At 40.1% G+C, this 25,552-nt stretch overlaps 1 protein-coding gene across 1 annotated transcript; it reads right to left on the bottom strand.

The window, feature by feature from the left end:
• Positions 1 to 23,391: 23,391 nt before the first annotated feature.
• On the bottom strand, positions 23,392 to 24,555 carry LOC106004459 (olfactory receptor 10A3). The gene has a single exon (XM_013049784.2). The coding sequence runs from the start codon at positions 24,386 to 24,388 to the stop codon at positions 23,444 to 23,446; it is 945 nt and encodes a 314-aa protein (XP_012905238.2). The 5' UTR covers positions 24,389 to 24,555; the 3' UTR covers positions 23,392 to 23,443.
• Positions 24,556 to 25,552: the final 997 nt, after the last annotated feature.

The following is a 25,552-nucleotide window of genomic DNA, read 5'->3' as shown; positions in this document are numbered from 1 at the left end:
CATGTTATGGAAGTGGCGGCTGAATATAGCACAAAAACTGAAAGATGGGGCTGGGTTTGGGCCCCAGACTGCTTCTGGGGAGTGCAGAAGTGGGCTGTGACCTATTGTTTCTCATACGTGGACTGACCTGTTCCCCTCACTGCTCTCAGGCGGGAAGACCAGCGCTGGGAACACAGGAGAGGCGAGGCCCTACCGGCCTGGCTAGAGGCGCTTCTCAGCCACTACCCTCGCAAAGCACAGCTTTCCCTCTGTAGCTTGTTTTTGTCCAGACTGTTCTTGGAGACAAAAATAAACACATCTGAGCCTGGTGGTGGTTATTATGGAGGGCCATATTGCATGGAGCACTGGGTGTGGTACATAAACAATGAATTTTAGAACACTGAAAAAATTTAAATTTAATTAAAAAAAAAACACATCTGTAGGCTTTTTTGAAGGCTTTACATATTCTCTTCCAAGGAATATTCACTTCAGGCTCTTTATGGCAAGAGGTGGGTCTCCTCTCGTGGGCCGTTCTGGTAAATCACTGCCTCAGAGTAGGCGTCCGAGCCCTATTTTTCTTTACATTTCCAGATCCTCTATCTTCTTAAGCTACAGGATCAAATTACTGGCATGATTCAAAAAGCATTAGAGTGGACCCAATTTTTTTGACAATTTAAATCCCATTTAAACCTCTGGGTTTTGTAGTGAAAACCAAATTTCGAGGCATGATATATGAGTCCTGAACAATTGCTAAAATTCTGTAATAAAAAGAAAAGAAAAGAAAGGAACAGCCTCTAAGACCTTACAAATCTTTACTTGTTTAGTAAAGCGGCAACAAGTAATTTGTAAACCACCGCAGAAAGAATAACTAGGAATGAAAAAGAAACATTTTAATTAAGAGCCTTTTTTTAATTTTTTTTAATTAAAAGCCTTTAAAACATTTAAAAAAAAATAATGTCCCCAGTTACCGTACCTTAAAAACTTTGCAGAATTCAAGTATAGTATGATAAAAATATTTTAAAATATTGATTTAAAATTTGAGTTGAACTGAACTGTCAGATATATGTAGCCTTCTAATGCATTCAAGTCTAACTTTCTAAACCTCTTGAAGCTTTTTGAAAAACATCTGAGGCACTGTCACCGGCAGCCCCGTACACGCATGCCCTCACTATACCTTGAAGGTCTGGTCCCCAGATTCGTACTGTGGTATAAATGGGGGGAGTCTGTCAAGTCTGACTTTTAAATAAGTTGAGAAAATGGGCTCTTGCAACTTTCCCCTGGGATTTGGTACTAATCCTGCTATTGAGAAAATTATGAGGACATTATTAGGAAAGTCACAGCACTTGCACCCTCTTTTTTTTTTTTTTAAGATTTTATTTATTTATTTGACAGAGATCCCAAGCAGGCAGAGAGAGAGAGGAGGAAGCAGACACCCTGCTGAGCCGAGAGCCCAATGTGGGGCTCAATCCTAGGGTCCTGGGATCATGACCTGAGCGGAAGGCCAAGGCTCTAACCCACTGAGCCTCCCAGGCTCCCCATACTTGCACCCTCTTGAAAAATAGGAGTGTCGTGGTCACCCATGCTGCCCTGTCTTTATCGCCTTTGTAATCTCGACATCAAGTCGAAAGTTATTTCTGCTTTTGCTAAATGGTTTTATTTGTGTGCCTTTTTCTTCCTTATAAAGGCAATGACAGCCTAAACCAGCCCTGCAGAAATAATGCAACAATGAAAAGTTAGGCCAGGCCAAAAGAAAAAGACCCAGTCCCTCCCGCCCAGGCCTTCTCCACTGCACCCACCACCTAGGATGAAATGGATGTTGACACGTCTGTTGCTCCCACTGGACCGTAAGCTCCTTGAGGACAGGAAATGATTCATAATCTCATCTGGATGCTCAACTTCTCTCATTTGTGTTGCTGTTCACTTCACCCTCCACTCATGTACGGTGGCCCCAGTGCTTACTGAATACTGCAGAGGATTCTTTGTGCTACAGAATCATGTGCCATTTAACAGGAGACTGTGTCAGCAGTGGAAGCAAGAAAGTTGTCAGTGCAACCAAGAACAGTACCATCTAAAAACCATCCATGGGAGAGGGGCCCTGTAGATCCAACCCAAATACCGGGTCCTCCTGATTAGACAAAGGATGCTTCAAGATACCAGGACCTCCTGACATTTGATGCTACATCACTAGCAGAACTCCCCCATCCTGATTCCAGGCTTAGGGGAGGGGACGCTTTCCAGACCACTTGAACTCTGGTGTCTTATTTCTCTTATTGTAATTGAGTAAGGTGGCACTTGACCATACCCATAAGTCTTTTGTGAGCTTTGTAAGGACAATTTGGGATCCCTGAAGCCAATCAAATTTGGGACAAAGAGAGAGTTTCCGTGCAGGGGTGATAGTGAATTTGCAAGTTGGCTCCTTCTGGATAACACACCTACCTCCAAAAGTATTCTATTTTGCATGTCCTCAGTCATGTCCTCGAGCCTGAGTGGATAGGCTGAATTGGACAGGATCCCAGACTGCGAGAGTTTCTTGAACGAAAAATGGAGGAAATACACCCTGTGTGCTATAGTGGAAGATTGCACGGGCACAGTGGGAGTCAAAGAAGGGAACCATCTCTTCTACCTCGGTGTGGGAGAGGAGCCGTCTGCACTTGGGGAGAAAGGTGTATTTCCCATACACATCCTTCAGGATTAGGACAGCATTCATTAGGAGACAACAGGGACGAGACACTAAAGAAAACATAGGGAACCACTAAAATTATCAGGGAACCTTGAGGTTGACTGGTTTTATTGACTAAATGATGTTTTTACAAAGCTGACTGAGTGTAAAGGCTAAGTAAACTCAGGAAGCATTTAGAGTTTTTTATGTATAATAAATACATTTTTAGAGTCTCCAAATGCCTTTATATTTTGAAGTGTCTCCTTTATTAAGTGAATGGGGGACCCAGCAAAATAAGAACGTAGAATTCTTTCCCCTAATGCAGAAGAAGGCCACAGCACCCAGGCAGGCTTGGGGTCAGGAGTCAGCAGCTCCCTGGCTGGAATAAGGGACGGGGCTACACTGTGGATAAAGGCCCTAGAGTCAGGTGGCCTGAATTTAAATCTTGGGGCCACCACTCACATAATCTCTCTGTTCCAACTTCATAACATGGGGCCAACTATAGTACCAGCTGCATAGGTGTCCTGGGGATTCTGTAAGAGAATATGGGTAAAGTACTTGGGACAGAGCCTGGCACGTGGAAGGCATCCAGTCAGTGCCCACTGTACACAGAAGGGGGACCACTGGCCTGGCGACCCTGCAGATTACAGAACACAAGGTCAAACAGTTTAATGCAGGAGCTTCTTGCCATGTCACTGCCTGGGGTTCTTTACAGTCAGAAAATGGAGTGAAGGCGGATAATGACAGGTAACGAAAAGACCAGGGTGAAAGTGGAAAAATAAGAGAAAAGAATCAAAGAAAAAGGAAATTGAAGTGACGGTGAGAAACATCTAGACAGAGAGGAAAGGTGCAAAGGAACCCACACTTACTCTGAGAGGGGCTAAAGGTGACAGGGAAGGAGCTGCATGGTGAGCTGGGCTCTAGAGAAGCCTGTGTCTTCAACCACACCCATGGGCCTCAGTTACGCCGTGCTCCTTTGTCTGTACTTCTCAGAGTTCTGCTTCATATTGGAACAGTTACCCGTGCCCATTAGAAAATACTTGGAAATACCAGGAAATATTTTAAATGATATAAATGACCTCTAATCTCATCAGCCCAGAAGCATGCACTGTAAATAATATTGGGTAATTCCTTCCACTTCTTTTTCCCCTAAAGTGTGTAAATGACAGAAAACTAAATAGCTGTCTCTACGTGCAGCTTTAGATACAATGAGCTGAAAGGATTCTCCGCAGATGAGCAGGGCATGTTTGGAAGGTGACAGGAAGCCCCTGTCTCCAACAGGGTGATTGTTTAGGGAAGCTGTCCCTGAAGAGGTGGCCTCTGAAGAGAACTCTTCACAAAGTGAGTCACGGGGGTAGCCAGAAAAAGAGTGTTCCAAGCAGCAGGGGGAACAGAATGTGCGCAGGCCCAGAAGCAGGAGTGTGCTGACATGCTGGAGGAGCTGCAAGATGGGCAGATGGGGGTCAGTGGAGTTAGCAAGAAAGAGCGTCACAGGAAACGAGATGGAGGCCCAGCAGGAGGGCAGGGCATGGAGGGCCTTGTACGCTTGGGAATGATTCTCAGTGAGCTGGGAAACCACTGAGAAGTTCTGAGCAAAGCGGTGTCCAGTATGTGGGCATGTGGGTGCCACTGGCATGACTCAGCTACCTGGTACAATTCATCCCACCCCCTTCCACTACCGACCCTCTTCTTTCTCCACCTGCTTTACATGTCTGTCCCATATTCCATGATTTCTACTTTTTGACCTTCTTTGGATGAATAATTTCTACATCTTCATAATGACTGGTGGCTACAAAGCTCCATGACTCCTTCTCCATCTCACTGGTTTAACTTCGTTGCCAGCCTCTCTACCCCTGATGATGTGCTCACGAGGGTAGCTGCCATCTGTCCCGGTATGATGCTGTTTGATGTCACTGACTATTTTCCTTACGCTGTGCCTTTTATTCCTGTGACTTATTCATCCCATAACTGGAAGCCCGTATCTCCCCCTTCCCTTCACCTGTTTTGCCCATCCCCCACACTCCTCCCCTCTGCAAACTATCAGCTTGTTCTCTGGATTTATAGGTCCGATCCTCCTTTTTGCTTATTCATGTTATTTTTTAGATTCCACATATGAATGAAAGCATATGATATTTGTCTTCCTCAGTCTGACTTATTTCACTCAGCGTAATACCCTCTAGGTCCTTCCATGTTGTCTCAAATGACACAGTCTCAGCCTTTTATGGCACGGCAATCTACTCTGTGTGTGCGTGCGTGCGTGTGTGTGTGTGTACACTACATCTTCCTTATCCATTCATCTGTGGATGGATACAGGTTGCTTCCATTCCTTGGCTATTGTAAATAAGGCTGCAATATACATAAGAGTGCATTTATCTTTTGAATTAGTGTTTTTGTTTTCTTTGGGTAAATATCTAGTAGTGGAATTACTGGATCATATGGTATTTCTATTTTTAATATTTTGAGGAAACTCCATACTGTTTTCTACAATGGCTGTACCAGTTTGCATTCCCACCAACAGTGCACAAGGGTTCCTTTTTCTCCACATCTTCTCCAATGCATGGTTTCTTGTGTTTTTGATTTTAGCCATTCTGACAGGTATGAGGTGATATCTCATTATGGTTTTGTTTGCATTTCCCTGATGCCGAGTGATGTTGTGTATCTTTTCATGTGTCTGTTAGCCATCTGTACATCTTCTTTGGGGAAAAGTCTGTTCAGATCCTTTGTCCATTTTTTAACTGGATTGTTTGATTTTTTGATGTTGAGTCATATAAATTCTTTATATATTTTAGATATTAACTCTTTATCAGATACATCATTTGCAAATATCCCCCATTCACTAGGTTGCCTTTTTGTTTGTTAATGGTTTCCTTCAATAAACAGAAGTTTTTTTATTTTAATATAGTTAGTCCAAATAGGTTATTTTTGCTTTTGTTTCCCTTGCCTTAGGAAACATAGCTATAAAAATGTTTCTATAGCCAATGTCAAAGAAGTTACTGCCTGTGTGATCTTTTAGGATGTGTTTATGGTTTCAGGTCTCACATTTAGGTCTCTAATCCATTTTGATTTATTTTTGTGTATGATGTTGGAAAGTGGTCCAGTTTTGTTCTTCTGTGTGTAGCCGTCCAGTTTTCCCAGCAGCATTTATTGAAGAGACTGTCTTTTCCTCAGTGTATATTCTTACCCCTTTCATCACAGATTAATTGATCATATAATCATGGGTTTATCTCTGGACTCTCTATTCTGTTCCATTGATCTGTGTCTGTCGTTACGCTAGTACCATACTGTTTTGATTACTACAGCTTTGTAGTTTATCTTGAAATCTGGGATTGTGAAACCTCCATCTTTTTCTTTTTCAAGATTGCTTTAGCTACTTCGGGTCTTTTGTGACTCTACACGAATTTCATATTACTTGTATTATTTGTTCTAGTTTTGTGAGAAATGCAGTTGGTATTTTGGTAGAGATTGCATTGAATACGTAGATTGCCTTAGTAATATGGACATTTTAGCAACATTTTTTTAAAAGATTTTATTTTTATTTTCATTTTCATTTTTATTGTTTTTAATTTTTTATTTTTTATAAACATATATTTTTAACCCCCGGAGTACAGGTATGTGAATCGCCAGGTTTACACACTTCACAGCACTCACCCAATGTCCATAACCCCACCTCCCTTGTCCCAACCCCCCTCCCCCAGCAACCCTCAGTTAGTTTTGTGAGATTAAGAGTCACTTATGGTTTGTCTCCCTCCCAATCCCATCTTGTTTCATTTATTCTTCTCCTACCCCCTTAACCCCCCATGTTGTATCTCCACTTCCTCATATCAGGGAGATCATATGATATTGACTTATTTCGCTAAGCATAATACCCTCTAGTTCCATCCACATTGTCGCAAATGGCAAGATTTCATTTCTTTTGATGGCTGCATAGTATTCCATTGTGTATATACACCACCTCTTCTTTATCCATTCATCTGTTGATGGACATCTAGGTTCTTTCCATAGTTTGGCTATTGTGGACATTGTTGCTATAAACATTCGGGTGCACGTGCCCCTTCGGATCACTACGTTTGTATCTTTAGAGTAAATACCCAGTAGTGCAATTGCTGGGTCATAGGGTAGTTCTATTTTCAACATTTTGAGGAACCTCCATGATGTTTTCCAGAGTTAAAGATTTTTTTATTTATTATTTTGACAGACAGATCAGAAGCAGGCAGAGAGAGAGGGGGAAAACAGGCTCCCTGCTGAGCAGAGAGCCCGATGTGGGGCTTAATCCCAGGACCCTGAAATCATGACTCAGGTCCAAGAATTAGCAACATTAATTCTTCCAAACCATGAGCATGGAATGTCTTTCCATTTCTTTGTGTTCTTTTCAGTTTCTTTCATCTGCGTTTTATAGTTTTCAAAGTACAGGTCTTTCACCTCTTTGGTTAGATTTATTCCTAGGTACCTTCTTATTGTGGGTGCAATTGTAAATGGTATTGTTTCCTTAATTTCTTTCTATTACTTTGCTATTAGTGTATAGAAACACTACCAATTTCTGGCTATTAACTTTGCATCCTGCAACTTTAGTGAATTCATTTATTACTTCTAATAATTTTTGGTGGAGTCTTTAGGATTTCTATGTATAATATCATGTCAGAGAATGATAGGATTTTTTAATGTATCTCATCTCAGAGATTCAGTACAGTATGAAAAAAATAAAATAGAATCGAAAATAAGCAAAATAGAAAAATAGAATCTCAATATGGAGAACAGAGAAAAAGCAGTATTTAAATAAATAATTCAGCCATAGGGGTGCCTAAGTGGCTTAGTTGTTAAGTATCTGCCTTCCACTCAGGTCATGATCCCAGTGTCATGGGTTCGAGCCCTGGATCGGGCTCCTGCTTAGCAGGAAGCCTGCTTGAACCTTTCCCGCTCCCCCTGCTTGTGTTCCTTCTCTCACTGTCTCTCTCAGTCAAATAAATAAATTAAATTAGTAAATAAATAAATCTATCATAAACCTAAAAGTCAAACAAGTTGTATCTCAAACTTACATTCTAGTCCTGCCCCCTGTACCAAGACAAAGTGAAGGTTGAATCACAGAGACAAGTAAGGAAATAAGGGCTCCCTCAGATCAGAGTCGTACTTAAAAAATCTGCATGAGGGCGCCTGGGTGGCTCAGTGGGTTAAGCCGCTGCCTTCAGCTCAGGTCATGATCTCAGGGTCCTGGGATCGAGTCCCGCATCGGGCTCTCTGCTCAGCAGGGAGCCTGCTTCCTCCTCTCTCTCTCTGCCTGCCTCTCTGCCCACTTGTGATCTCTCTCTGTCAAGTAAATAAATAAAATCTTTAAAAAAAAATCTGCATGATTATTAAAGCTATTATTATTACAACTATTATTATACTATTATTATAAAACCTAGAAAATAAAAAAATTAACTGCACATTCAACTCAAAACAGTATAAAGGAATAAAATATATAAAAAGTAAGGGGTTATGCTCAAAGAAGAAAACAACTACAGTATTGTATCATAATGTATTGTATCATAATGTATTTTCTCTCTCTCTCTCTCTTTTTTTTTTTTTTTTTGAGAGGGGAGAGAGAAAGAGAGCATGAGGAGGGACGAGTAGAGGGAGGGGAAGAAAAAGAATCTTAAGCAGGCTCCACACCCAACACACAGTCCGACTTGAGGCTTTATCTCAGGACCCTGAGATCATGACCTGAGCTGAGCTGAGATCAAGAGTCAGATACTTAATCACCTGAGCCACCCAAGTGTCCCTATTTTATCTTCTTTATGATTTTCTTAACATTCTCTTTTCTTTAGACTACTTTATTGTAAGAATACCATGTATAATATATGCAGCACACAAAATACATATTAGTTGGCCATGTTATCAGTAAGGCTTCTGGGTAACAGTAGGCTATCTGTAGTTCAGTTTTGGGTGAGTCTAAGTTACATGGAGATTTTCAGCAGTGTGAAGTGTTGGTAATCCTAACCTCTGTATTGTTCAAGGGTCAACTATGGTTTGCAAAGAGGAAAACAATATACAAAAAAGTTTTTTTAAAGATTTTATTTTTTACTTATTTATTTGACAGACAGAAATCACAAGTACGCAGAGAGGCAGGCATAAAGAGAGAGGCAGAAGCAGGCTCTCTGCTGAGCTGAGAGCCCAATGTGGGGCTCGATCCCAGGACCCCAAGATCAGGACATGAGCTGAAGTGGACATAATCCACTGAGCCACCCAGGTGCCCCATAACGTTGGTTCTTTTATTTAAAAATGCAGTAAATAGGAATGCCTCTAGAAAAATCTAATCAAGGAAAGAGTTAAAATTGAAAAACAATATTACATAAAAGAGACTGTTCAATAGGTACCAAGAGTCTAACAAGAATATGAGAACATAGAACTTGACCTTTGACCTGTGCATAAACCTATCCCACTATTAAAAATAACAAGTGTGGGAGGTGTGCAAGTTTTATTTACATAATTTCCAAATTTATTCTTTGAAGATAACATAACCTTGATGACTTTACCAAACAGACACAAAAAATGAAACTTTATGTAAATCTCTTATGAATATAGAGCCAAAGTTCTAAATCCAATACGAGACATTTTAATTCAACAATGTGTTAAACAATCAACTCCATGATCAGGAAAGGTTTATTTTAAGAAGTCAAATGTAAATAAAAACTGCTAATATAATTAACTATGCTAAGGGAGACAAAACAGTAGCAACATGTTAATTATCATTAAGACAAAAAAAAAATTATCATTAAGACACTGAAAGTGTTCCCAAAATGTAAGAAATAATACAATTCAGGAGAGGCTACCTATTGCCTAAGATGAGGAAAAAAAAACTTACTAATACATTTTTGTTATAGTTTATGAATCATAACAAATGTAACACAGGGTTATTGCTTTAAAATATTAAAATTAAATAAATACTGTAGCCTCCCACAATCTCATTTCTTAGAAATTAACCACTACCAAACTGTCATGTGCTTTCCTCGAAGGCTTTTTTCTTCTTCAATTTCTTTTAATTATGTTAACAAATACATTGTTTTAAAAATTAAAATATTCCAACAATATATTGAGAATAAAAGTGGGAGTCCTTGGGGGTGCCTCGGTGGCTCAGTTGGTTGAGCATCTGACTCTTGATTTTGGCTCAGATCATGATATCAGATCATGATATCAGGGTTCTTGGATCAGGCCCCACATCGGGTTCCATGCAGAGCACGGAGCTTGTTTGGGATTCTCTCTTTCTGCCTCTCCTCCCACTCTCTAAATAAATAATAACTTTTTTTTAGAAGTCCTTCTTCTGTATATAAATGTATGTATCTACACACAGAGATATGGCTTAAAGAAACAAAATACATGTAAAATAAGAAGCTCAACATTATTTGAGACCAGAACAATGCCAACAAAACAGTGAGATACTAATTCTCACCCACCAGGTTGACCAAGACTTAAAAATTGTAAATAGGAGTGACTGGGTGGCTCAGCCAGTTAAGTGCCTGCCTTTGGCTCAGGTCATGATCCTGGAGCTCTGGGTTCCAGCTATGCATTGGGCTCCCTGCTCAGTGGGGATCCTGATTCTCCCTCTTCACCTCCCCCTCCTTGTGCTCTCTCTCTCACACACAAAAATAAATACAAAAAAACCTCTAAAAAGGTAAAAAAATAAATAAAAAATTTAAGAATTTTTGCTGGTGAGACCATGGAGGAAAAGGCATTTTTATTTTCTGGCCAGTCATCTCACACTATTTATCAAAGTTAAAAATTCAGTTTTCTTGCACATAAAAATTGTACTGTGAAAAATTTATTCTAAGGAATAAAGCCCTAGAAGTGTGTGATGGTTAATTTTATGTGGCAGCATGACTGGATGACATGCCCACATACGCACACACGTGCCTCACTCAGGCACCTACGCCTCTGCTTTCCCATTGGATCCAGCCCATGTCAGGCACCAGCAGAAGATTAGAGGATGGGAGAGAAGGAGGCCAGGATATGTGTTCTCAGACTCTGTCTCTGCCCCGCACCATGGATCTGGTTGTGTCTATTCCCATTACAACTAGCTCTTCTGTTAGGCAACCCTCTGGTCAGCCTTTAGCTCCAGCCTTCACTCATCTCTGGTAGCTCTCATTCCTTTTTTCCATTTCCTGCCTAGAGGTATAATGCTTTTACTAGTTTCAGGGTGTTTCACCATCCCTCATGGGTCCCCTTAAGCCTGCCTATACCTTGGTAAATACTACCTTCATTAAATTCACTTCCAAATCCCCATGAATGTGTCTTCTCTTTGTGCAATCCCTTAGAGAGTGGGTGGGCCAGGGGTATTCAAAATAGACAAGATACAGTCTTGGTTAGCAAATTGGCTCCTGTACATGTAGAAAGACCTAAAAAGAGAAGCAAACCACTCTACGTTGGTAGGTGGCAGGTTTAGTAAGCATGGGGACTTACATTCAAGGCTTCTTTTCAGCAGCTGCACAATGAATAGATGTCTGCACCCACCCACCAGAATCTTAAAGTTTTCATGGGGCCTTAACTGGGTTTTGTTACATATGACACCCCAGATGGTCTCAACAACACCTTACTCTTTCAAGGCCGTGTCCTTGAAACTGGTTGTTATTGTGGGAACTGTGGGCAGAAGGCACATTGTAAGGACAAGGAAGGGAGCGAGGAGCCTCTGATTGCCTGGGATCCTACTCTTAGGTCAACTGGTGGTTATGTCCTCTCCATGACCCCCTCCAATATAGGAACTGCAATATCCTTGGAGTTGGTTTGATGAGTTATTCTTCCTAATCAGAACAATCCTTGCTGGAAGCGATCTATCTCCCTAATTCTATCATCTTCAAGTGACCTCAAAGGAAGTGAATCATTGGGCTCTGGCTCTATCTGGATAGCACTCAACTATTGTTCTAATTCTTACTAATGCCCACTTACTGGAAGCACTGGGAGTCAGAGGGGCTCACCATTACAACCCAGATCTCAGCTGGGTTCTTCTTATTCTTCAGGACCAAGAAAAGTCTCTGATGATTCAGTCACCATCAGACTTGTAAGTCTCTCAATACTGAAGAGAAGCACACCCAATTATCATTGTTTTCCTGTGAAGTCCAAGATAATCAACTAAAACAAGAACTATGTAAGCTTCCTGGTTCCCTAATAGCCATAAATCACTTATCATTATTGATTCTTTCTTCTTCCTAATGCCCCATTACCTATAAAATACTAGTATTAGCAAATTTAGTGAACATTACTTGAATCTCTCCACCAGACTCTATTTTTGTCTTGAATTGCCCAAACTATCCAGGTTCTAGCAGCAATCAAGGTCTCTCTACAATAATGGTGCCCTGTGGGCAGCTAGGACAGTGAGGTGGTCGACATCCACACCAAGTCTCACAAAGGCAGCTGAGCTCCTGCCCGGCCAGCAGGGGGCAGCAGGCAAAAGATCAAGTGAACTCATAGGTGGAAAATGAGATGTACATACGAGCACATGTGTATGAATGTGTGTGTTTAACATGAGATTCCAACAGGAATACATATGCTTTTCAAATGCCAATGACACGCTTACATAAATTGAACACATATGAGACTACAAACAAGATCTCAATAAATTTCAAAAGATAGAAATCGTATAGGGTGCTGTGTTTCACCAAAACAAATTAAGGCTGAAAATTGGTAATAGAAAACTGGGAAAAAAAAAAAGGGTTTCTAAGCCCTTAGAAATAAATACCCCTGTTATAAATGACTTGAATTTTTAAAAATATTTTCCATTTTATGGCATAACTACAAATGAGTCATTATCCTCTGAAGAAAGCAATGTGCATCACTATTTGTCCAAAGTGGTAAACTGCGTTGGTGGTATAGTGGTGAGCATAGCTGCCTTCCAAAGTGGTAAACTGAAGATAATTTTTAGCCTTAACACTATTTAAAAATGAGTGTGATTTATAAAATGAGTTTGATTTATAAAATGAGTGTGATTTATAAAATGAAACATTTACTCAAAGTGCTAGAAAAATATAAAAATATTATTGCTAATGTAAAAAAAACTGATATATATATAAAGGTACAAATTAGATAAACTACAGAAAATCAGTATACTTGATTTAAAGGGGGAAAAAATACTTCTATGAAATGGCCAATAATTGGCACCTCCTGGGCGAGTCTGTCTAAAGAAGTTAAAAAAAAAAAAGAAGAAGAAGAAGAAGAAAAGAAGGAGATGTAGGAAAAGAGAGAAGAAAATGCAAAATATGAATGAGGAAAAATATATCACCACAGGGGTAAAAATACTTTGCTAGATTCAATATGATGCTATGTACCATTTTGTAACATATAATTTAAGAAATATAAATGAAGGGGGTTATTGTCCATACTGTGTTAGAGCAGTAGTTTCCAATCTTTCTCACATCATAGAATATTTGGAAATGATAATATTAAGGTTATAACGCTGTTTTTTTTTTTAAGGATTTTATTTGTTCCTGGACACAATAGGCATTACGACTCTGGCCATCCCAGCACCTCTATATTTATGGTCAGCTAGTTGGAAGCTCTCTTCTAGAAGTCCTGGACCATGCAACGTACCAAGGTGAGGGTAAGGGGAGATAATAAGGAAGAAAATGCTGAAAGAAAGAAACAAAATGACCAAAATTATCATGTTTTTCAGATATTATTATCTAAATTGGCAGAGAAAAGTATAGGAAGCACCCCAAGAAAGAACCAGAAGCAGAAACATTGGGGGTTATTCAAGGGAACTCTAAACTCAGAATCAATACATACAAGCATGAGGAGGAAACATTAGAGCTAATTACCAGAATGGTTAGTGAGGAATTACCAGTGGTTGGTCAATGCCTTTTCCTTTGCTTCCGCTGAACAGTAGGCCAAAATCTCGTTTTCTGTGAAACAAAAGCAGTTATGTGGGTAAGGGGAAAAGAGACTCAGGATAGTTTTCCAGGTGGGGTGAGAAAACCATGATGGATGGATGTACTAACAATCAAAACAAATTTTAAAACCACTGGCCCAACTCCACGCAGTAGCATCTTCTGTTCCTCCAAACAGATGAAGGGAAGTTCATCAGAAACCATATCCCTAGATAAATAAATTGGAATTTTCAGTCCCAAGGTGAGATGAAAATCAAGAAACATGAAGCACTGGAGGAGAGCTTTTGCTTTGAAAAAGAGGAACCTAATTTTATAAACAGAAGAGATAATACCTAACAACATCACAAAAAAAAAGATGGTAAAAATTATTTCAATTAATATAATCATATATGTTTTACAAAATCATGCTTCCACTAAATGAGAAATACTTTAAATTATAAGCATTGAAAAAAATATTAGAAAACTTATTAGATAAGAAAGAGAATGGGCTGGCTATAGAAGTGAGTGATGTCAAGGAAGGGATGGGTGGGCTAGAAAAGTAAGTCAAGTTATTTGCTCCCAAAAGCAACACAGGGAGACAAAATTTGGGGGAGTGCCTGCCTGGCTCTGTCAGCAGAGTGTGCAGCTCTTGATCCTGGGGTTGTGAATTCGAGCCCCACTTTGGTGCAGAGGTTACTAAAATAAACATTTTTTTTTAAAAAGGAAAAGATTTGGAAAACATATGAGAAAAGTTGATATATGAAAGATATATCCAGAAACCCAAGGCTTTATTGAGAGGAGTTCCAAGGAAAAGCAAATGAAGACAATGGAGGAGGTGAAACAGTCAAACTTTAAGAAAACCCCATACAGCTGAAGAAACACAGAGTCTTTAGGTCACAAAGTCTCCCTGAATAGTAAGCGTGATGGATGGAGGTTCAAATGCAGATCTCATGATAAAGTCCAGAGTAGCAAGAATAAAGGGGAATGCTACAAATTTTTCTTGAGAGAAAATATAATTTCACTCTGAAGAACTAAAAGGAAAAAAAAATCCACATTGCTCTTCAGCAACACATTTGTTTCAAGAACACAGCAGAGTAGCATGTTCAAAAAAAAATCTGAGGAAAGCTGCTTTTGTACCTAAAGCTCTGCATCCAAATAGCACATAGTAGAGATAAAGAATAGAGCATTTTCAAACATAAAAGAACTCAGAAAGTTTATTGTTCTCAGAATCTTCCTGAAAGGACTACTCAAAGATATACTCCAGGTATACCTGACTAAAGGAAGGTCTCTCTCTCCTTCCCTCTCTCCCCCCGCCTCTCTCTCTCACACACACACCAAAATGCTAAGTAAGAAACAAGTAAACCATAGAACTCAACCCAAGTAACCAGTGCTGCAAGCAATCTCAACATGGCAGATAATAATTCAGGGTGAGGGAGGGGCTTTGGGGAGGAAGGAGATAAGAGCGTGCTAAGGTTTTAATCTTACTGAAGGAGAAGGATATGGTAGATAGAGATGTTGGTGAATGATGGATCAATCTAAAACCCAAGTTGAAAGTTTTAAGAATTTAACTCATTCAAAAACGTAACTCACCAGTTTACACTGGGATGCAAATTAGTACAACCACTTTGGAATACAGTTAACTATTATCTAGAAAAGTTGAAAATATGCATAATCTAACTGTATGCTTTCAACAATCACCTTATTTGTTCTGTGTCTATTTTAATTCGGTTGTGGTTTTTTTTTTTTCCTTAATTCTGGAGATCATCATTAAGAACCGATACCTCTCCTCCTAGAAATATCACTTTATTTCATGAGAGAGCATTTCAGGAGCTCTCTTCAGCTCCATCCCAGTGCCTTATTCCTCTTCACAAATCCCTCAGTCTCAGTTGTGCCAGTATTATCCTACTCCCTCCCCATTCTGTCATCCCTGTCCCTTCTGCCAGCACCCCACTCACTGGGACAGTCTCATCCGTCAGCTGATGGGAATGTCTGCATCCACGCTGATTCCCTCTTAATTCATTCTCTACTCCACAACTTCCCAAAGACATTTTCAAAACGCAGTCTGTTCATGCCTGCCCTTAGCTTAAAATTTTTCAGTGTCATTGGGGTATACAAGAGACTTCAATTAGAGCTGAGGTCATATTAGCCAAAGCATCCTCTAATGATAATGCTTCACTTAATTTGGTCGTGGTTCCACGAACAGCTTTTACAGTCTTCTCGGTACTCCATACATGAACTATTTCTCACAGGAGAAAAACAGCCCAAAAAATCTCAAACCAAACCAAACTCAAAATCAAAGCAAAGCAACAGAACTTTTTCAGTATCTTCTTTAACACACCAGTAGGGTCCTACATGCCTGGCTCCCGCTACCTCTCCAGTCATGAATCCCACACTCGACTTCCGTGGGTTCTTTTCCTGGGATGGGCGGCCTGCTCCGCAGAGCCTTTGATGTTTCTGCTCACAACACTCTTCCTACCTCCTGCCCTCCACAGATTTTCTTGCGATTTCCTATTTAAACTTCAGATATTAATGCAAATATCACTTTAATAGATGTCTTTCTTGACCTCTTCAGCAAGGAGAAGTGTGTGTGTGTGTGTGTGTGTGTGTGTGTGTGCGCGTGTGCACATGTGCATGAGTGTGCATGAGTGTGTGTGTGCATGTGCATACGCGTGTCTGTGTGTGGTCATTGGTTTGCATTATATATTCCTTCATTCACATCTTGACTTAGAACGATATGCACATTTGTGTGATTATTTGATTTGCGTCTTTTGTGATTTACCATGGGCAGGAACACAGTATCTTGGTTCCATATTTGAGAGTCTGACACAGAGGAACGCCTGAGTACATAGTAGTTGAATAAAGAAGTCAGTGGGACCTGATGAGCATAGGCGATGGTCAAAAACTCAGAACTTGGGATTAGAGGAAAAGACCCTCTATTTCCACTTTTGCTGCTTATCCTTGGACAGCGTCTGTAAGCTATCCACAGCTAGATGTCCTCCTGTGTAAAAGGAGGGTCACAAGCCACAGGATCGTTAAGAGCATTAACAGAGGGCTCAAGAGCACTCCCGCAGGCCCAGCTCCTAGCAGGCACTCCAAAGTGTGACTTACTTTATTTTCATCCTTCTTTATTTTTCTTCTTCTATTGCAAAATCTTCACATTGAGATGTTCTCCCTGTTTGCTCACATGCTTTTCAATGTGATTTGCTGACCTTTCAAGGGCTCCTGAAACTTTCATTTCGGGCCCATCTATAAAGCATTTGAATGACACCCAGACAGGAGATGACAGCACTACCATGGCTGGGGTGCAGAGCGGGGGCGCACAGGCTGCAGCCCCAGAACAGACTCCTTCTGGGGCTCATAGAATGTGTCCTGAGGTGGGTGTCTCTACGCTCTGCTCTTTGTCTTTTTTTTTTTTTCACCTGTATTGTATTCTCAGGGGTTGTTTTTTTGTTTTTGTTTTTGTTTTAGGGAATACAGAGCTGTGTTTTGCTTGTAGATTTGTTTTGTTTTTACCTTAGATTCATGTGCTTGTGTTAGACAAGTCTGAAAGCCTAGAAGAGTTAGCTAGGGAAAACTGTTGCTCTCTCCTCGGAGTTGAGATTGGCCAAGGTGTCGGAAATTCATGATTGACTAAGGCTTGGTGAAATTTGGCCAACTTCTCCAGGATCAAGCGTTTGTGAGTCTGACTTGTCAGCGGTGACAGAAGGGGCTCAGTGAATGGGAACATCTGGATTTAAGTAGACTTTAATTACATCACACACCACTACTCTAGACCAGGGTTTTAACTCTGGGAAGAGGCTTCAAAGTGTGGCTTCATTAGAAACGCAGGAATCATTTTAACCTAATTGCTCCCTCATCACAGCTTAAAACGGACACCTAAACCTTTAAGAATAAACTCATATCCCTGGTTCCTGACACTGTTCGCCCTTGGTAAACGTTCCCAGAGGTCCTGAACACTATTACTGATTTCAGTAAATGTTTTCATGATTTCACTGTAGAGTTAATGTTTAACAAGTTCCACAGGAACCAATTTCCTGCTTGAGGAAACTTCCTTACCAAGTTCCCTAATTATTCCCAGACAGCCATCACCCTGTGGAATCCAGCTAGCCAAGGGAGGTTGTTAGTAGACCGCACATGGCAGGTACAGTTTAGTTACCAAGGAAACAGATCAGCTGTACAGGGAGCCATATTTGACCAGGAAGTTGTAAGCATGTGTATTTCTGCTGCCTTTTGTTTTCCTTTAGCATAAGGGGGATGCCAAGTAAATCAAGGGATATAGCCTTCTCCAAAATCATTGAGAAATTGTCTACAGTGAATTCTTAGGACTACCATTCTCAAACTTTGTAGTCTCAGGACTTTTTTATCCTCTGACAATTTATAGAGAACCTCAAAGAGCTTTTATTCATACAGATTATAGTAACTGATGTTTACTATATTAGAAATGAAAACAAAGACATTTTTAAAATATTTACTTAACTCCTTTAAAAATAACAATAGTGATCCATTCCACATGAACAGAAATGACATATTTTTAAGTGATTAAATTTTTTTATTTATTTTCAGCATAACAGTATTCATTATTTTTGCACCACACCCAGTGCTCCATGCAATCCGTGCCCTCTCTAATACCCACCACCTGGTTCCCCCAACCTCCCACCCCCCGCCACTTCAAACCAAAAAAAAAAAAAAAAAAAGACATATTTTGATGGAAAATAATTATATTTTCAAAAAGCATTTAGAAGAGGGGCATTGTTTTTGCAATTTTGCAAATCTCTTTGATGTCTGGCTTAATAGGACATAGCTGAATTCTCAGTCTGTTGTGATATGATGTATCATGTAGTTTCTGGCAAACTCTACTGTACATTTCTGAGAGAATGAGAGATAAAAGGCAAATAATATCTTTAAAGTAATTTTTATCTCACAGGACTCCTAAAAGGGTTTCAGCATCTGTCAGGAGTCCCCAAACTAAGTTTGAGAACCACTGTTCTAAACAAAACTGCAATAAAATATAGTCCCTGAAGAGTTTATTTCTAAATGAAACAAAGAAATGGAGCAAGAAAAAAAAGGTTGCAGGTACTAAGATGGAAGTATCTGTGCCCTACTCTTGATATTTCCACTGTTTTTTGACCATCACGACCTAGAAGGAGTTCTGGCCTACTGCTGGGATGTTGCCATAACAGCACCAGGGATGGTCAGCTCCTGTTTGTGGGTGATAATCAGAAAATCAGAGAAATAGCCCATCTAGAAGCCCTAATACGTAAACCAAGTTTGGCATATTTTTATTTTGAAACATTGACTTGATAGTCTATAAATTGCTGAATATCACAAGTCTACGAAGTTTAGTCGCAAAGGCTAAAATGTTGGCAAAAGAAGAAGGTCATACTGGGGAACAGTAACAACAGAGATTGAAAGAATTTTTGTGTGCAACGAATGCCTGCTGTCCCCTCATAAGGCCTGGTGGAAAAGTCAAAAATTAGGGGAGATGTGAGGTTTCTGAAAAGAATTACCTTTGTCTAGAACCACAAAGCAACTATTTCTTGTGCCCATATTGTTCACATGGAGTGTCAGGAGAGTTGCACGAGGACCACGTGATGATCCTAGGTCTTGTCTCTCCTGCAAGAACAGTATTTGAGGGCGCCTGTGTGGCTCAGTCATTAAGTGTCTGCCTTCAGCTCAGGTCATGATCTCTGGGTCCTGGGATTGAGCCCCGCTTCGGACTCCCTGCTTAGCTGGAAGCCTGCTTCTTCCCCTCCCACTCCCCGTGCTTGTGTTCCCTCTCTCACTGTGTCTCTCTCTGTCAAATAAATGAAGCCTCAAAAACAATTTTTTTTTTAAGCTGCATTTGATCTTAACCGTTCTGCCCACAATCTCTGCTAATGACCTGCTCTGGCACTACAGCGCTAGGCACTGTGGCCCCCTCCAGGAGGGTGCTCCAGCCTGGGATGTACCCTGGGATAACAGCTCAGGGTGTGGCCATAGGAGAAATGCCTGGGACACATAAGCCCAACTTGAGAGTGTTTTCACTTCCCTTGGTTCCATTATGGAAGATACAATAAAGCAGCGGATGGTCCAAAAGCACGAAAGCAGACATCCAAGAAACATGTGTTCTCATCCTATACAGCCGCAAAATAATCTTGAATCCTTGGACAAATTATTTAATATTCTCACCTCCTCTGTTAAATGGTATTGTTGTGAAGAATAAAATGAGCTCAACCACATAAGGGGCTTAGCCAGATATGTAGTAAATATCCTATAAATACTAGCTACTTTTAAAATGCAAGTTTGATTTTTGTCTTTCCCCTATGGAACATCCTTCAGTGACTCTCCCATACCTTTCAACACTGAGTTCAAATGCCTTTGTTTAGCTCATAAAGTCATTCACAGTCTGAATTTATTTTCTGTCATTCTTCAAGTCTTCTATGCAACTGTTATACAATTCCGCTCAAGATCTTAAAATCCACCATGTTACATGGGGAGTTAGAGAGGAGAAGGGAGTTGGGGGAAATTAGAAGGGGAGGTGAACCATGAGAAACTATGGACTCTGAAAAACAATCTGAGGGGTTTGAAGTAGCAGGGGGTGGGAGGTTGGGGTGGGGTACCAGGTGGTGGGCATTATAGAGGGCACGGATTGCATGGAGCACTGGGTGTGGTGAAAAAATAATGAATACTATTATGCTGAAAATAAATTTTAAAAAATAGTGTTTACTTAAAAAAAAATCCACCATGCTTTTCAGACCAGCTTTTCTCTAGGTGTAGAGTTTTCTTTCTTGTTTTTGCCAAATAACTAACTCTTGTCAGTCTTTACAAACTATAACCACAATCATCTCCTCCAGGAAGTCTTCCTGGATTCCTAGTCCTAAGAGTCTTATCCAGTGAAGTCTCACAGCACAAGTGCTAACCACAGTTCTAACATTCACCACACAATATTGTTAAGGGTTTGTTTATTTGCTTCATCACTCAAGTAATCTCCTAGAAGTTTTGCCTAACATCCCACACAGCAACGGACACATGTTAGGTACCCAACAAATGGTTTTGATTTTATGAATGGATAGTCAAGTGAGATTGCAGACATAACCCACTATTGTGAATGTGTAATGTGTGGGACATGAGATAATGCTTATGGTGATGGTGATGGTGGTGGTGAAGGGGGTGGTGATAGAGGTGAGGATGGAGGTGGTCATGGTGGGGGAGGGCAAAAGAAAGGAGGTGGTAAAAGGGGAAGAATGAATATGACCCTCAGCCTTTCTGCTCCTAAGCCTGACAAAAAAGGTACATCTACACCTATTAAGGACATGAAACTTGCCACTGCATTTGTCGTTTGCCCACATTCTTTGACCCCAGGACTGATGTGATAGCTTCTATTACTTTCTCTGAGTTCACCAGAGATGATACTGGTGAACCACGAACAGGTTTAGCTCCCTGAGCTTTCAGCCCTGAGATTAAAGCAATTATATGCTTGAGCCACTAGACAGCAGTAAGAATTTAGTCCATCCTTTGGCAAGGTACATAAATCCCTCCTGGAGCTTTCATTCCTTTAAGGCTTAGAGGTACCATCCTGACCCTTCTTTCCAGATCCACTTCCTTTATTCCTGATACTCTTCCCCCAGCCTCCTCCTATTAGCTCTTTTGTCCCTGGAATCCCTACGACTTCACAGCTGTCTTTCTCCCTCTGGGATCTATGTAACATTTTGTCCATTTGTATCTTTCTCTTCCTCAGGTAGGATCATCTCAGCACCAGGTCCGAGACACACCGATTCAGCACATCTCCTGCTTTTTTGGATTATTTCCATGTAACTTCAGACATTCTAGAGTCTCTTCATCTTAAGAAGACCTTCCCTGAATCATGCATCCCTCTCTAGGTGTTACCCTGTAGCTCTGTTCCCCTAATTCAGAACCTCCATTCTGAGCCTGACCTGTATATCCCAGCAATCAACTTAACTTTGATTTCACACAGACATCCCAAAATTTACTCATCCAAAATTGGATTTCTCTTCCCAAATTCTTAGTTTCCAGTGTTCCCTCTCTCAACAAATGGAAACCCCATGCACTTTCTGCTCCAACCAGAAATGTGGGTTCATCTTTCACTCTTCTCTCTCCTACCCTCTCCCCCATACAATCCCTTATGAAGTGATGTCAATTTGATTTCTTAAGTATATATCTACACTGCTCACCGTCACTGCTGTCACCCCAGACCAAGCACATCACTCTCACTTGGGCTGTAGCAATTGTCTTCTCCTGCCTGTTTCCACTCTTGAACCTCAATATCAATAATAATAATATCAATAATAAGCCAGAAAGACATTTTAAAATGACAGACATGTCTGTGTTGCTGCTTCGCTTAACTCACTGACCACCTATCATTAGTAGGTGAGTTCAGAGTTCTTGTATCGACAAGATTTTACTTGGTCTAGTTGATGCCTCCCTCTTCATATCATCATCTCATTCCTCCCTCGCTGCACACTCTCCTCCCTTTCCTGGAATGACATTAAGTTCCTTCCCATCCAGACCATCACACATCCTTCTTTCCACATGGATGACTCTCCCCCTCATGCTGGAGTTGAGCCAGGATAACTCCTACCTGTCCTTGAGGCTCAGTTTCAATGTCACTTTCTCAGGGAGGTTCCTGAGAAAGTCATTCCCAATGCCACGGCTCTCCCCCACAGCCGCTCCAAATCAGATAAAGCTTTCCTGTGATGATCCCATGGTATCTTGTGCTTTTCCTGTTTAACAGTTATCACAACTCTAATTATGTTTTCAGTGTGTGGCTATTTGTTTAGTAGTTATCTCTCTCATGAGACTATCTTACTAAACTTTGTACTCTCAGGACCTAGTACAGTTTCTGATATATAGAAGTCATTCAACAAATATTGTTAAACAAACAAATGATCTTCAAAAACAATCCCATGCTGCTTTCCAGTCACACACTCAGTGAATATTCTTTTGTAAAAAAACAAATATTTAATTAATCTATTTATTTGTTAGAAAGAGAGAGAGAGAGCACAAACAAAGGGAGCAGCAGGCAGAGTGAGAGGAAGAAACAGACTCCCCACTGAGAAGGGAGCCCGATGTGAAGCTCAATCCCAGGACCCTGGGATCGTGACCTATACCAAAGGCAGCCACTTAACCCACTGAGGCACCTAGGTGTCATAGGCGAATATGCTCTAAGATAACATGATGAAAGCTAAATATGGGCTATAATTTCTGTAGGTCCCAGAATAGAGCCATGTGATCCTTTCAGTAAAGAACTGCTCTTTTCAACTCATATAGATTTTCACTCAAAAAAAAAAAAAAGCCCATCTCTTTATTGTTTTCTTAGCACTCAATCCAGTCAGCGGGGCACAATGGGCCTTCAAAGCCAATCTGAATTACATTTTAAGAAAGTAATTTGGGGGCACCCAGGTGGCTCAGTCAGTTAAACAGCCAACTCTTGATTTCTGCTCCGGTCATGATCTCAGGATCCTGAGATGGAGCCCTCCATTGGACTCTGCACTCAACGGGGGCCTGCTTCAGGATGGTCTCTGTCCCTCTGCTCACATTCTCTCTCTGTCTCTAAAATAAATAAATCAATTTTAAAAGTAATTTGGTAATATTTATAAAAGTTTGCAAACTCTCAGTTGCTTTGACCCATTAAACCCATATTATGAAACCTCCTCTACAGAAATTAAAGCCACCTTTTTTATGTGCTTACAACTAGTTTATTTACCATACTGCAAGGGGCAAAACCTAACATAAACACCTATATGGCCACCAATAAATGAAATTTAAAGACTCTTTTATATCCAATATTAATGAACATCATACATTTATTTTTTAAAAAAGAAATAAAACACTAATATATGAAGATACCTCGAATATATAACCAATATGTAGACATCAAGAGGTTAAGTATCACACACCAAGAAATGCAAATTGTTGCCACCATTTATTAAGTAGATTTCAGTCAAACAGTGACCAAGTATCACATGGCTTCTCAGCGCAGTCAGAGTAAGTGTGAATCCACTTTTCTGTGCCACAGTTTCATCAAAGCTTTTTTCATCTCACTGTTTCTCAAGCTGTAGATCAGTGGATTCAGCAGTGGTGTAAGAAGTGAGTAAGACAATGACATCAGCTTCTTGGTTTCTGGGGAGTAGCCAGATTTCGGTTGTAAATAAGTCATATTGGCCATGCCATAGAAGAGGGTCACAGACGTGAGGTGGGAGGCACAGGTGGAAAAGGCCTTTTGCCTCCCAGTGGCTGATGGCATCTTCAGGATGGCAAAGAGAATCCGAATGTAGGACAAGAGAATCAACACAAAAGGAACCATGACAATCAAAATGGTGCCAGTGAATGCATAGATTTCAAACAGAAAGGTATCTGCACATGCAAGTTCTAGCACTGCTGGGGTTTCACAAGAGATATGATTGATTTCATTGGGACCACAGAAGGGAAAACTGAAAACCCATGATGTTTGCACAGTAGCCACCATGATCCCTGAGACCCAGGAGAACATTATTAATTTCATGAAAACCCTTTTGTTCATAATCATTGGGTAGTTCAGAGGATGACAGATTGCAGCAAATCGGTCATAAGCCATCGCCCCCAGGAGAAAACATTCAGTGCCACCAAAAAAAAGGATGAAATACATCTGTGCAAAACAGCTTATAAATGAAATCGACGTTTTCTCAGTGGAGAGGACCACCAGCATTTCAGGCATAATAACTGCACTGAAACTTACCTCTACCACAGACAAGTTCTGGAGGAACAGGTACATGGGCACGTGGAGGCTCTGTTCCAAGGAGATGATGACTATAATGATGACATTTCCCAACAGAGTCACCAGGTAGACAACCAAGAAAACCCCAAAGAGCTGCTCTTGGAGCTCAGGAAAGTTAGAAAAGCCCAGGAGGATGAATTCAGCCACAGAGCTTTGATTTTGCCTTTTCATTTCAGTGGTGGAGAGTATTTTGTTTTTAGGGACATTGTATACAAATTATGAAGTCACAGTCCAATAGCTGAGAGTCTGCGTCTGCAATTCCCCCCAGATATTCTTGGCCTAAGATGTAAAGAGAAACACGTCCTGACCAAATTCATTTTGGTGATTTTAGAAATGGACAATCACTCTGAATAATGAACCTTCCAAATAAAAAAGAGAAAATGAAGAATGCCAGTTCAGGAGTCTTGCCTGAAAAGTATAAGATATTATCAAAATGCTCTTATAACTTACATGTTATATAGTTTGATTTTAAACCTAGCCTTAAAACAAACATTGATATTTTATAACTGAGATTCCATTCCCATAACATTGCTATCAGAGTTATCTGTTTTTCTCAATTTTATATAAATAGTTGTATTTTAAACTACCAAAAATAAAAATAAAGTATTGAAAATAGACAAAGGGAAAAAGATATCCACAAAAATTTTTCAGACAACCTAATGACTCAAAGATACAGCACAGTTGATTTATATTTATTATAAATATTTATCATTTCAAAATACCAGTACAAAGATATTAAATATGAAAAATATATCTAAGTTCAACTGCAGTTGTGGATTCCTGCACAGTTTTCATATCTCATATTTCATTATTTTAGATGATCTATAAATAGTGTGAATTGCTTCAGGATTATTGATTTTACAAACACTAGTCATGGACAGTTATATGGAGATTGGCCTGCAATGGAAATTTTAAGAGCTAGTTCTTTATGACTAATCCTTGTGACCATGATATTTAAGAATCACCCAATTCTGATCATTCTAAACTGATTTAAACATTTCCTGTCTGTCTTTTCTCTCCCTCCTATTTTCCTTCTTATCATTAATTATTCCACAAACACTGATTGAACAAGTACCATTTTCTAGGTTCAGTAATCATAGGCAAACATTGGATCCTTGGCTCAACAAAAAGTGGGAAAAAATACATAGAACAGCATTCCACTGTTATGCCAGTAATTCAGTTTCTATCTATTATACCTTGCTCTGTGTTTTTCCATTATCAGCAATTGACGTGTGTGTGTGTGTGTGTGTGTGTGTATGTGTGTGAATAAAGGGGTTAGAATTTATATATTGTATGTTTATAATATTTACAGATTCCATATGAGCAAAATCTAAC

This window comes from Mustela putorius, unplaced genomic scaffold (assembly GCF_011764305.1).
Source record: "Mustela putorius furo isolate JIRA1106 unplaced genomic scaffold, ASM1176430v1.1 tig00003859_pilon_pilon_pilon, whole genome shotgun sequence".
Lineage (NCBI taxonomy): Eukaryota > Metazoa > Chordata > Mammalia > Carnivora > Mustelidae > Mustela > Mustela putorius.
Note: the sequence above shows the minus strand (reverse complement) of the source record. Positions and strands in the feature narration are given on the sequence as shown.